This window comes from Pectinophora gossypiella, unplaced genomic scaffold (genome assembly GCF_024362695.1).
Source record: "Pectinophora gossypiella unplaced genomic scaffold, ilPecGoss1.1 Pgos_129, whole genome shotgun sequence".
Classification (NCBI taxonomy): domain Eukaryota; kingdom Metazoa; phylum Arthropoda; class Insecta; order Lepidoptera; family Gelechiidae; genus Pectinophora; species Pectinophora gossypiella.
Window position 1 is genome coordinate 1 of NW_026063218.1, and position 15,020 is coordinate 15,020.

A 15,020-nucleotide genomic window follows, 5' to 3' on the forward strand; every position below is an offset into this window, starting at 1 on the left:
GTAACGAAAACTTTGAGGGGTGATTGAGGCCATGATTCTGAGTTGATATCAAGTGGAATTTTCCGTCGCAAAAGTATGGAACGGAAAATAATTTAAATAAGCTCTAAAATTTTCATGACTTCTCCGACAGGAAATTCCACTTGATATCGACTCAGAATCATAGTCTGAATCATCCCCTTCAGTATTCGTTACAGTGTCACTAACACCCATACCTACTTGTATGGCTACTGTATGTACTTGTATGGTAAGTGACATCGTAACGAATACTGAGATGGATGATTCAGCTGATTATTCTGAGTTAATATCAAGTGGAATTTTCCATCGCAAAAGTATAGAATTGAAAATAATTTAAAAAAACTAAAAAAATAACATGAATTTTGCGACGGAAAATTCCACTTGATATTAACTCAGAATCATGGTCTGAATCATCCCTCTGAGTATTCGTTACGATGTCACTAAAACCCTGTATAGACTATTTTTTATGCTTATATTTGCAACAAAAATATTTTCTTTCGGCAAGAAATAATGAAACACACTCACGGAATGAATTAATCTTACTTTATTTCAGGACCAGATAAAAGACGGAAGGTTTTACGAGGAGTGTATGACGATCCTCATCTTGAAGAGAGTGGTTAATTACTGTAGATGTATTCCCTTCCGATACTCTGGTAAATACATGTAGGAAAGTGAGAATGCTATGTAAGGATAATGAATGGGAATTTGATTGTTTGTGGTATGAAAGGAGGATGGTTAATGAATGGGACGTAAGGCAGTTTTAAAAAGTAAGAAAGGGGAGTCTTTGGTGCGATGACGGACGGGTGAGAGGATTTTGGTTTTAATATAAGGTGTGTGTAAAATAAAAGCAGGAAAATATATCCTGTGTTATTTTTATATCCCACATACATTATTTTTGAAATATGAAATCTGAAAATCGGCGTAGAAGCTATTTATTTATTTATTTATTTTACAGTTTTACATTCAGCCATTACAGTAAAAACCAATTCGACTGAAACAAACACATATAAGACATAACAATTATTATTATTTAACTAGAACAATAGCGAAATGTCACATCTGTGAATTTGGCCACCGAACAGCTGTACAGGTCAACGTCCGGGTTGTCCTGGGCCAGGGCGTTAAGCATCCGCATCGCGCGAGTAACCGGCGAGTACCAACCAAGATTGGTTCTCGACAGCGGGACTTCAAACATTTGCGGTTGCCGTCTGACGTTGCAATAATAAAATTGTCCGGTACATACAGACACAGTGACGACAAAATTTCCGGATTGGTAAATTGTCCTCTAAATACTTTAAAAATATATTTTAACAAAGTCACATCCCGTCTTACCTGTAACTGATAGTACCCAACCATTCCTAGTACAAATAACGATGGGTACATAAGTGGGTAGAAAGGATACACACCATATTGTACTAAATATAAATACCTAGTGAATTTGTTTTGTATTTTCTCCACCATAAGACAATATAAAAATAAAGAAAGAAAATAAATTGCAATTTATTAATTGATTGGTTAAGTGAGATGACTAATTGGCGAGGTATTGTTTTATAAAACAGTTGAATCGCTAAATATTTCTTTAGATGAAACATGTTTCGGTCTAACCTTCAATGCTCGTATTGATCTAGAATGTATTTTACTTTTAGGGTTTTGCTCCATAAACCACGAACAAAGGCAGCGGACTCTTTTGCTACGTTTTCTTCGCCGTGGCTTTGTTACAAGTTATTTTGATTTGGTATTGTAATATGTGGCTTCATTTTATTTTCTTTTTTATTAACACAATGTCTAAAGGCGATTCCGATCCCAAGAGTCATACAATTATGAATGAAAGATCGATGATCGTGATAGAAAATTGATATGACCTGGTTTCCAACAATTTTTCCCGATTAATGCCAAAAGACTCGCCTCCATTTAGATTGGACTTGAACAAAGCAGGCAAGAAGTGGTTGTATTTACTATACACCTATATATACACCTATAGCCATCCCTTCGGGGATACGTGATACTATGTAATGCTATGTTCAAACATAGAATAGAGATTATACTACGTATAGAACGGCAACTCTCCGCTCCCCACCAGCAGCTGAGCTAGGTTTACCTCACCCCCTTCGGTGTGGAAGCCCTCAATATGACGTCAGACGTCTCACACGCAGATGCGCGTGTACCATAACGTCAATGTGAAGTGTCTGTCTAAAACGAGGTGCTTTGTATGAAGTGTTCGGGGTGTGATGAAATATAAAAATACGTTTACCCATGTCATTCTAATAAGCTACCCCTGACACGAGTCTATTTAATTCGCACTTTTATAAAAATAAGTTTTAAAAGTGATTTGTTGACCCAGGTTGACCCCAAGGACGGGATTGATATCTAAGAGCTGAAGTGTTTGCTGTCACGAGCTGATAGGCTCTCTGAGGGATCGGGTCATTGGCATTGATATGATACGCATTGGCATGATACGTCCTTGAACGATGATGATAATTGATTCCGTCAACCGTCAGTCCCTGACCTTTTGTGGGAAATGCTCCTTTATAGTTATTAGCTGTAGGATTTTTTTTTAAAATTTTATGTGTCTGAAAATAGAAAGACACACGCAATGTTTTCTTTAGGTTTTCTTTTATTGGAACTAAATAAAAAGTCCTTCTCAAGAACTCGTTAGATGGCGCTTATCAACTACGTTACTAGGCCATTGCCAAAATACCAATGACAGAAAAAATACTTTTTTTTAATTGTCAGTGGCAAATACGCAAACCGCGTCATGCCAAAAAAAAACGTAATAAATGTGACATGTACGTTTCGTTTTATGATTTGAAAAAAAAACACAAATAATATAACATTCCGTTCCATACAGTAACCCACCAAGTTTAGTGCCATCTATCCAGCAGCTAGGATAAAAATAAAAAAAATAAAAAGAAAATCCTTCATTATTTCTTGTTGACCCAAATAAGAATAAAAACACAGGTTCAGTGGTTAAGAGTCCGAACCAGTACTTGAATCAATGCAATTCACGTTTTGTTCAAATTGCGATCCGATATGATTGAAAATTATGTTTTTACGAGATTTTTCCTTCCATTTATTTTTCCTTATTATTGTATCCGTTTGAAAAGAAGATTAAAAAGAACACACCCGTTTGAATTACTGTAGTGAAATAGGTGGAACAAAAAACCCAGTGACAGTGATGTATAATATATAAAAACATGTGAACAAAGTGTCTTCCCTTTAAATTAAACTAAGATGATTCAGTGGACAAACTTTTAGGAATTAATGTTTTATTTAAGTATAGTAGATTAGGTTAGAAATAAATTTCTTATTAGGCTAGATTGTAATATTATGACGCATATATTTTATTCTAATGCTTTATTTTATTTAAAAAAAACTAAGGAATTTATTGTCATAAATAAATAAGTGTAACAAAAAACACATGTCATTGCTTAAAAACTACGAGCCGGAGACTTTAGGACGCACGGCATATTTGCAGACACCAACGCCCTACGAAAAAAAAATAATAAAAAAAAAATATATATCTGAATCAAAAATATATTCCTGAATATATTTCTTTCAGCAAAGCAATTACAAGTGGAAGATTATGTCAAGTGTACTTGGGAGAGGCTGAGCTGTATCTACCAGACTATAGGTGAGATTTATTGTACCAATTTGTTCCAAACCTTAGGCCTAATAATATATCAAAACACCTAATACGTTTGACCACTTATCACATTGGTCTAACAGAAAGCTCAGTGAGGTGTTGGTAGGTACTAAGTTCTTGTGATTGGTGTTCCTCTGACAACACCAATTGAGATATAGTCGTGGACTTATGTTGTTACGTAATACTCATCATCTCCATAGCTTAATCCCGTTTCTCACAGGGTCAGCTTACTTAACCTGAAGATTTGACAGGTCCGGTTTTTTACAGAAGCGACTGCCTGCCTGATCTTCTAACCCGCGAAGGGAAAACCAGCCCAATACAGGTTAGGTCACATACCTCCGAAAATGCATTTCTCGGGAATGTGGGTTTTCTCGCCTCGTGATAATCAACATGAATTTGAAAACATATTTGACAATCATTGGTTTAGGCCTGTGCTGGATTCAAACTTGCGACCTCAAAGTGTGAGGCAAGCATTCTACCAACTGAGCTATCACAGCTTCACGGTTGTTATGTTATACTACTGTTGACAAAGTTTTATCGATGTATTTCTCCTTTCGTGTGGATTGTAAGTTCGATGACCGACTTCACCAATCCTGGTGTCAAAGTTTGAGCCGCCAAAGGCGCCTGACATGGCTTACTTTTATTGTAACGACTACGTAATGACGACAGAATAATTACCTAATTTATAGGGATATGAAGTATGTTGTCTGAAATATATCGCCGTCAATATTACGCTCCTAAGAATAATTAGTGCGAGGGAGATAACTTGGTGAGATGATTTCTTACCTGATCACCCAGTTTATGACGGCATGGCACTTATGAAAGACAGAGTACTGCGGGGCGGAAGGCAAGAGGGTAACCACTGCCCTATTCTTCTCTAAAAAAATGCTGCACCGACAAGAGCGTGGCTCTTAAATACATGATGATGATGATAACTTATGTTGTTCCAGACAAAGTGAAGAGCAATATCCAGGATATAGTGTCTCAGAATCAATGTCTACAGAAATGTGACTACATCCAATATGAACAGGAGGTGCAATATATGAGGCAGAACAGACAATTCAGGTGTATTTCCTCTAATGGCATTGTTTAATTGTAAAATAGACAGACATATTACGCACATCCGCACAATGTCGCTCTTCAGGGAACTGAGACCGTTGTCACATTTAATGTGGCATCGCAATCATATTTTAGTTCTCAATTTTTTTCATTTATATTACTAAATAAAAGAAGTAAAAAAGCAAGCAAAGCAAGTATTAACTAACTAATAAAAACAATAAAATAATAATAATAAACAAAAAAATTAAATAATAATTAAAATAATAATATAATTTACAAGTAAGTAAATTTATTATTTATAATTATTATTTTATTGTTTTTATCAGTACGTAAGTATTAAGTAAATTGTTAATCAGAAATCAGAATCATTTATTCAACGTAATTTGTAAACTTGTTGAAGAACAATGTACTTAACATTTTTGAATTTTGAATTTACGTCATTTCGCAAGGTGTTATGGCTATGGAGTCGAAATAACAAGAAACTCCAACAGTAAAACATCTTTTAAATCAATTAGGGTATACATTACAAGTTACTTAATAACTAGAGGAAAACATTTAATACCAGACATTTTTATCTTTTAGGTAGTCATTAATCTTATAATAAGCTTTTTACATAAAGTAAGCATCACCTAAACTTTAAATTTATTTTCTGACAAATTCAAAATATTATCTGGTATTTTATTGTCAAAACGTATACATAACACCTATTGGAAAGTGCTTAGGGCTCTCATTTCACTCGGCAACTAAAACGCTTATCCAGTAAATAAACTGGACAGAGAGTGCCATCGCCAATATCCGGTCTTCTCTCGTGTGAGTGGGTCATCAACCCTGGTGTCACGGTTATTATTGAGCTGCCAAAGGCCCCCGACATCATATAACGAATACATACTTAAGTATAAAGAAGCCAGAACCGGCTACTTAACGTGCCCTTCGAAGCACCGGTCATCTTACTTTCGGACAATCGGTTGACCATGCAATATCAAAAAAACTAGGGATGACATAGTGATTTCCGTGATATGTCCCCGGGATTGGAATCCGGGACCTCCGGGTCGCGAGTCAAACGCTCAACCACTAGGCCAGGCCGTCCAATAGAAGGAGTAGATAGGACACATCGACTGTATCGGCGGGGTCGAGAAGAGTTTTCTGTCACAAGCTGATTGCCCTTTATAGCTAAAGTAATTAGGGGGGTTAAAATGGCCACGTCGAAGCAATTCATCTAAGAAAGCAATATTGCAATTTGACATTTGCGCATATAAAAGTAAGTGCGCAATGCACACACATGTCAAATAGCAATATTGCTTACTTAGATGAATTGATTCGATGTGGCCATTTTAACCCCCCTGATCTTTCATATACGTCCTTCGTATTCATCTTCAACACATTTCTCTATACCTTTAGATGACCGGATAGCAGATGATCGGTCATTATGGTGAGCCCTGGGGGAGGCCTCCGTCAGCAGTGGACAATTTCCGCCAAATTGATGACGCTGATGATGAGCACCATTATGCTATTTAGGTGTAAAAAACATATCGATTGCTTATTTTTCAGAAACTTAAGCGAAAGCTACAGCAAAATCGATGTCCACTTTTCATCTGCGACATGTCTCAAATATAAGAGGGAAGTACTCTACTCCTGGGACCAAATGATGGGTATGTATTTATATCACAGGCCAGGCTGGCAGGCTTGGCTAGGGGATCTTAAGCTGCACGTATGATCCACGCAGGATATTTTATTTTTGTCTGCCATACGCAATAATAATGTACATCACACATATTTTTCGAATACAAAGAAAGAAAGAAAGAAAGAAAGAAAGAAAGAAAGAAAGAAAGAAAGAAAGAAAGAAAGAAAGAAAGAAAGAAAGAAAGAAAGAAAGAAAGAAAGAAAGAAAGAAAGAAAGAAAGAAAGAAAGAAAGAAAGAAAGAAAGAAAGAAAATATTTATTTCCATATTGGACGCCACATTTACAAACTTACATTACAGACATAAAAAAAAATAGAAAAAAAAACAAAGACAAAAAGACAAATAATACAGACATTAAATACACAATGGAGGCGCCCAAAATAAAAAAAGGAATACAATGTTCGTGCTTTACTCAGTAAGGTATTTCAATTGTAATTTCATATACATATCATAAACAGCCTATATAACGTCCCACTGCTGGAGCATACTCCACCACGCTGCTCCACTGCGGGTTGGTGGAGGTGATTTTTACGGCTAATAGCCGGGACCAACGGCTTAACGTGCCCTCCGAAGCACGGAATCATCTTACTTTTTCGGACAATCAGGTGATTCAAGCCAAAAAAAAATCATATATTTTTTTTATTTTATTTTCCTTTTTTGCGCGCTACACTGCAGCTGTACAAGTGTACCATATCCTCTGCCGAAGGTTGTCTGGAAGAAATCGCTCTTAGAGACACGGCCGCCTTTGCCCACCTTAGAATAAGTTTATACTGTAAATATCTTGTAGAGTGCGCTATAAAGTGTTTTATTATTATTATGTATGTCGTTTTCATATCTCGGTCCTATGGAGTCTCGGATTTTGGAATTACTACATGTAATATAAATCAAATGCTTTATTGTATAACTAAAGGTTAACTAAAAGCAGGCCTTATGCTTATGCTAATAGTATGCATACATCCTGTATAAATAAAATGGAAAGAAGATTGTGCATAGCGAAATAGAAACAGTACTTAAGTAAAAAAAAATAAGTTTTAGAAAGAAAGACAACATTTATTTCCACATTGGACGACACAAGAAACTGAAAACTTAAAAAAAAAAATATACGGTCGAATTGAGAACCTCCTCCTTTTTTGAAGTTGGTAACAATAAGGCAAATAATTAAAAAAATCATCAAACTCCTAAACTACACGTTGTGGAGCACGTCCAAAATAAAAAGTTTTTTTTTTATTTAAGATGGGTTTGCTCTTGACTTCGTTTTCAAGTTTTCATTACAACCCCGTCCGTCCGTGAAAACTTAGCACCAACTTCTAAACCCCAAAAAGCTTTTCACGTGCAACCCACACAAACATAATTCGATATACTTACACAGTTATATATTTTCTCAAGTAAAGCTTAAATTAAGGTAAGCTTGACTCAATTAAACTTGCTAAGTCAACGTCGTCAGAGAGATTAATTTATGCAGTACTTGAGGTTTATTATTTAAGTTAAGCATAAGTTGAAGGTTGCAACTTCCTCAATAGACGAGATTAAAGGATTTTTTGTCCTTATCACAAAATGATTATGAGGCTATGTAAGAAATTAATGTTCATTATGAGACCTTCGTCTACACTGAAAATATAGACTGAGGGGATTGAGGGGTTAGGAGGCTCGGGTGGGGGGGGGAATTTGAGAGGGGGGTTGAGGATATCTTTTTGAAAGACCTTTTGTATTAACAGATATTTGTATTAGTTATTACTGTTATATTTGTATGGGTAAATTATAGATATGAGTTGAAAAAACGTAATACTGTCATAAAAACTTGCAATTGATATCACGTGGTTACAAGAATATGTAAGTTTCTTCTAAACAGGTCGTTAATTAATTATTAATGTGTAATTCCATTAGTGTTTACACTCCTTTTTATAAGTGATAAATTTATGAATAATAAGTAATTAAAGCACAAACTAATAGTCACATACTTTGAACATAAACAGCCTATATACGTCCTACTGCAGGGCACAGGCCTCCCCTCAATCAACCGGAGGGGATGTGCAGCATACTCCATCACGCTGCTCCAATGCGGGTTGGTAGAGGTGTTTTTACGGCTAATAGCCAGGACCAACCGCCGAACGTGCCCTCCGAAGCACGGAATCATCTTACTCTTTCGGACAATCAGGTGATTCAAGCCTGAAAAGTCCTTACCAAACAAAGGACAATCTCACAAAGCGATTTCGACTATGTCCCCATCGGAAATCAAACCCGGACCTCCAAATCGTACCGCTCTTGCACAGTATTCAACAATCAGACAACACATGAATACCAGCCGGCCTTATGATAATTATGTAAAACTCGTCAAGAATATTCGTCGAATAATATTGGACAAACAGAAGTACCCAATTACTTCAATTAAAGAGAAGAATACGACGAATAAATTAAATAATTATTCAAATAAGAAATTAATGCATTCACCTGTGCTTTCGCACGAAGATTGTAGGGAATATACTTAGCTGGATTTAAAACTACTTAAAACATAAACGTAATCTTAAGGGGGGTAGTCTAAAAGTCTAAAGTACATCCATCACAAGATAAACTGATAACCCACACCTCGCCGTGCTTTCTGTTCGACCAACGTGATAGGTGTTGAGCCGTATCGTCATCTATAATGCTCACAAGAAATGTGGTAGTAAAAAATGCACTCAACATAAATTAATGACTCTTTGCCAACAAAATATGGTCAGGTCCGTATTAGCCATAGGGCAAATAAGTAGAAAAATAATCAAACAAAATATTCAAAAAAAGAATTAAATTTTAAAAACTATATAAGTACATACAATCAATAGATCAACACTTATAGATAGACAGTCTATTTATCATCTCGAACATCGACTATTCTGCTACATATACATAGGGGTATAGAGCATACTCCACCACGCTGCTCCACTGCGGGTCGGTGGAGGTGTATTTTTTACGGCAATTGCCGGGATCAAGTAAGCTCGGAATCATCTTACTTTTTCGGACAAGCAGGTGACTCAAGCCTCCTTACCATACAAAGAATAGTCTCACAAAGTGATTTTAACGGGAATCGAACCTGAATCGTGAGCCTAACGCTCTTACCACGCAGGCTGGTTTCTGACCATACCGTATTTTCATTTTTGGAAGCCTAGATTTTGTAGTAGAGGGCTGATTACCTCTCCCGGTGTCCGGGTCGGTTTTAAGTCTCAGTCCGGGTCTGTTTATGGCCATCGTGTTATGAACCACATGAGGAGCCTCTTGCGGCTCAATAGTGACCTTGACACCAGGGTTGATGAAGAAACATTGATCTGGATAGAAGAAGAAGAAGATCGCAATGAACTAACGTTAAATCCTCTTTGTCATTGACTTAAATAAATTATTTACTTTCAGCAAACCTTGGAGGGATCTTCGGTCTTTGTCTGGGAGGTTCCATCATCAGCCTGCTCGAGCTTGTCTGGTTCATCCTGGACTTCATATTCACCATGTGGAAGACTTTAAGGAACAGAAAACCTAGTCCAATAAAGAAACACGTATTTGTTGTCTCGCCTAAGTTAGAGAATAAGTATCCAAAGTACGAGAAAAGGTATAAGTTTGTTCACTAATTAATAGGCATAGCAGCAGTTGCGAATTATGACATTGTCTACCAGGGCGGTAAAAAACGCCACAATGAAGCAATTCATCTAAGAAAGCAATATTGCTATTTGACATTTGTTTGCATTGCGCACTTACTTTTATATGCGCAAATGTCAAATTGCAATATTGCTTTCTTAGATGAATTGTTTCGATGTGGCCTTTTTAACCCCCGCAGATTCGATTGTGTCCATGCGGATAGTACGTAGGCACGAAACAATTCGCATCACTATAATTATTGCGTCTATATAATTAGCTTAGCGTAACATAGCATCACGCCTGTATCATCAAAGAGGTAGGTTAGGTTATAAATAGTCATCATCCCTAGCATTATCCCGTTTTTCACAGGGTCCGCTTACCTAACCTGAATATTTGGCACATCCGGCTTTTTACAACGGCGACTGCCTGTCTGACCTAACCCGCGAAGGGAAAACCAGCCTAATACAGGTTAGGTCACATACCTCCAAAAATGCATTTCTCGGGAATACGGTATTTCTCTCCACAGTTTCAATATTAATAATATTAATAGTGTCATGATCGAAGGAAATTAAATTCCATACCATCTCTGCTTACCTCAGTGGAAAACAGGCGTGAGTTTATGTATGAATGTCCACCCACTCATCGCCAACTATTTTTAAGTCCCACGTAATAGGGAGCGAACATATTGCCATTAACCTGGCCGATTTATTCTTTGTTTGCCCAACTGAGTTCTGTCCCACATTAAAAAAATCCTAGATCGTCCCAAACAATATGCTTCCTTTTGTAATTTTTTTTTTAGAATATGGGACAAAACTTCAGGACGAACAAATAATAAATCACCGGGCCGGTTAACGGTCGGGGTTTTTTTCGTTAGAATAAAAAAATAACAATAATTTTTTTATATGATCGCAATACTTGCCCCACTATCTTGAGTGGGTTTTCTGATATCAAATGATTTAAAAAACTACCACTACAAAAGAAAAAATCATCAAAATCGGACCTGATAAATTAGAAGTGAAACACTTCATTGTCTCTACTACGGTTGTTTTTTGCAGAGGTTCTGTAAACGCTATCTCACTAATATTAAAAATGTGAAAGTTTGAGAGTATGTATGTTTCGATGTTTGTGACTCTTTCACGCATAAATAGTACTACTGAATAGATTTTAATTAAACTTAACAATAATGTAATTAAAACACATAATAACGGATTCTTACCGCGTTTACAGCAGGGATATGAGACTCCCGATATTTCGACACCGTTGCAAGTGCTATGATCACGGGATGACTGATGAGATTGGAGTGCGCTAAGAATCCGTTATTATGTGTTTTAAATATGACAATGGCCCCGATTCCTGCAGACACCGTCTAATTTTATTTTAAGTTATATCCGTCATTTTCATATCCGTCGAAAAGGAAAGGGACGGATGATTCACAGCTCTTAATTTTAGGAAGAATGAGTAAATGAACGTGTCGGGTTATTGACTGATGTAAAATTTTTAGACGGTTGGTTTAGATTTGTGCTTAAAATTGACGTGTGTTCCATAAATTTTATGCTTGTCGATTACCCGTCCCTTTCCTTTTCGGCGGATAAGAAAATGACAGATATAACTTAAAATAAAATTAGATGGTATTTACAGGAATTAGCACCAGTATCCGCGTAAACTTAAAACAATGTATGAACAATAATGTAGCTTTTACATAGGCTTTAACAATTTAAAAAAATTGGTAATTCTTACCGCGGAAACCGAAATCCACGCGGACGAAGTCGCGGGCGTCCGCCAGTTTATTATGAATAAAACCAAAAATATTATGTAGCGTGTTCACTTGAGAAGAATCTTTGTAAACTTTTTCTTATCGTGTGTTTAATGAGGTGCATTACAAACGTCATCAACCCTGGTGTCAGGGTTATTTTTGAGGCCAAAGACCTCTGACATGGCTCATGTAACGGCTACAAAACAAACTGACAAACTAAACTGTTCTTTGTTGTAACAATATAATTTGCTGCTTTATATTGTATTAATATAAGTTGCTGCTTTATTTTGTAACAATATAAGTTGGTACTTTATATATTGTAACAATATAAGTTACTGCTTCATATTGTAACAATATAAGTTGGTGCTTTATATATTGTAACAATATAATTTGCTGCTTTATATTGTAACAATGTAAGTTGCTGCTTTATATTGTAACAATATAATTTGCTGCTTTATATTGTAACAATGTAAGTTGCTGCTTTATATTGTAACAATGTAAGTTGCTGTTTTATATTGTTTCCTACAACTACGTTCACAAGATAGGCAAATCCGCGCGGGACCGACAATTTCTCCTTTCCGATTTTCATTGCTCTAATTGGTCACGCAGCTTTATTTAATAAGTACCATACATCTAAAGGTTGCTTGGAAGAAATTTCTACCTTACCAATTAAGCTGTCTTTTGTAGCAATCGTTCGTCTGTAAGGAATTGTTTATATAATGAGTTTCACATATAAGCAATAAAGAGTTATTGTAATTATGTAAAGTATAAAGAAATACACCACGAACTCATGTAAAAAAAACTCGCAAGCTTCAATTATATTTCCCTGCAAGTTTTGTATTGAATGTAAATTGCACGAGTCTGTCGATAAACGAAACTTTTTCTTATAAAACTTATGTTACATTACACAATACAGGGTGTTAGTGAAAACGTAACGGAAAAAAATAGAACGTCCACTTGTTTGCATTAAAAACGATGGTGTTTTTCTTGTCGGAAAAGTTTGCCGCAATGTAAATCGGATAAGGCGAACTATCGGTCACTCAGTGTGTTATAGAAAGAGATGCTCGGAGTTTCCCTCAGAGCTATCTCTGAGGGAAACTTCGATTCCGATTCGGATTCTATAATCCGAAATGATGTGGTCCGACAAAGAACCAAGGTTACCGAAATAGCTCTGAAAGGTAGGAAACTGAAGTGGCAGTGGGCTGGCCACATTTGTCGCAGTACTGACAACCGCTGGTGCGAGCGTGTTCTAGAGTGGAGACCACGTCTAGGGAAACATAGTGTGGGTTGACACCTGGCAAGATGGCGGGACGACTTGCAGAAGGTGGCTGGAAGCGCCTGGTTACGTAAGGCTGAGGATAGGGCTTTGTGACGCGCCTTGGGAGAGACAAATGTCCAACAGTGGACTGCAATAGGTTGATGATCGTCATGATAAACAGTCAGTAGACTATATACGCAGTGTTGCTGTACTTACAATGATGTTTTTTAAAATAATTTATTGTTATAACTTGGGTTAGGACTGAAAATAATAATAAAAAAACACTAAATTTTTTACGAGTTTTGCGACAGGAAACAGGGATCATCGGATTTCGGCCCAGAAGTCAAAGTGCCGGCCAAAAAATAATTTTGCTATATTCCGTTAGATCTTATCCATCTGAGCATTTATTACTATGGCACCAAAGCTGTAGGGTCAATATCTTCGGTTTTATTCGAATTAAAAAAACTGTATTTTTCATACATTTTTGGTGAAAATGTGAAGTGCCGGCCAAGAAACAATATTGGTATACTTCGTTATAACTTATCCGTTTGACCATTTATTATTAGGGCACCAAGACTTTTGTTGGACTTTACGTTATAGTTTCTGTGTGAAAAGTGCCGGTCAGCAAAAAACACAATATGTCAAAGCTATCGAGAAGATACCTGTAAACATTATTCACTATGACAAAAATGTGTATGACCATTAGTTTGGCTTTTGTTGGATTTAAAAAAACTTGATTTTGGTGTCATAGTAAAAAATGTTCAGAGCATTGTACTCAAAAGGTTCGACACATTTTTTTTTCTCTGGCCGGCACTTTCAAATTTGGGCCGGCCAAAGTATGGAGAGCCGATGATCTCCTTTCACTTGATATCAACTCAGAATAACGGTCTGAATCATCCTCCTAAGTTTTTGTTACGGTATCCCTAACACCCTATATTTAAAAGGACGCGGATTGAAGATATATTAGAAAATCTGCGCACGATTTCCTCGTCCTTATCATTGTAATACTTTTCTGAGAAGAAGTGATTTTGTATAAACTTTATAAGGATGAATATAATTGGCTTATCTGTTAACCCTGACTGCAGAGTTGCTGAGATAGGTACTCCACTCACAACTCACACGATAGAAGAAGACGAAAGTAAACTTAGTACGTAACTGATTATTTTTCATAAAGATACGAAAATCGTTCATAAAATAAAAGAAAAAATCCACAAATTCCTCGGGTGGGAGTGAAGTTCGCTTAATGATATAAGGTATTAAAATACGGTTAGCTTATAGCAAACACATCATCATCATCATCAATTTAAGAGCCACGCTCTTGTCGGTGTAGCAAACACATATTTTGAATAAAATGTTTAATACCCGTGCTGAGCCGTACTAGACGAGTTGGAAGAACGCTGACTTAAAACGAGGTTGCAGGTCGCATATTTTTTTTTTTCAAATTCATGTTTGGATTATAAATAATTATCACTTTTTCGGCGGTGAAGGAAAACATCGTAACGAAACTCACATTCCCGAGAATACCTACGTTTCGCAGGTGACGGTATTGGGTGGTCCCTTGGCGGGTTTGAAGGTGAGACAGGCAGTCCCTTCTGTAAAAAAACTGGACCTATCAAATCTTCAGGTTAGGTAAGCGGACCCCGTTAGAAAAGGAATAATGTTAGGAAGATGATGTTTAAACAAATACAATTTCAGTTTTGTTCACTGTTTCTCGTTGTTAAAATTAAGATCTGTGGAATAAAGTGTAGTTAATTTGATTTGATTTTAAATAAAGTTTTGACTGCTTTTACACTCCTGTCGTATGTCGACAGGCTGTATCAGAAGATCTAGTATTAGTGAGGACTCGCTACTTTTTTCGGGTTATACTTGTGTCAGAAATAAAAGCAACAATAACAAATGACCCTCCCCCCGCTGCACCTCAGGTCGAAAAGCGAACTAACATAAATTTAAGCAGTTCTTTTAGCTAAGTATTTTGAAATTAATGGTGAAGGGATGTTAGATATTTAGTAGAGG

The 15,020-nt window shown here is 36.5% G+C and overlaps 1 protein-coding gene across 1 annotated transcript; it reads left to right on the forward strand.

Moving 5' to 3' along the window:
• Positions 1–568: 568 nt before the first annotated feature.
• Positions 569–9,970, forward strand: LOC126380844 (degenerin del-1-like; the record flags this gene model as incomplete). The annotated part of the gene is made up of 5 exons (XM_050030434.1): positions 569–668; positions 3,575–3,646; positions 4,609–4,723; positions 6,266–6,366; positions 9,778–9,970. Coding segments are annotated over 5 exons (581 nt in total), but the record flags the coding sequence as incomplete, so codon positions are not given.
• Between the last annotated feature and the right edge of the window lie 5,050 nt (positions 9,971–15,020).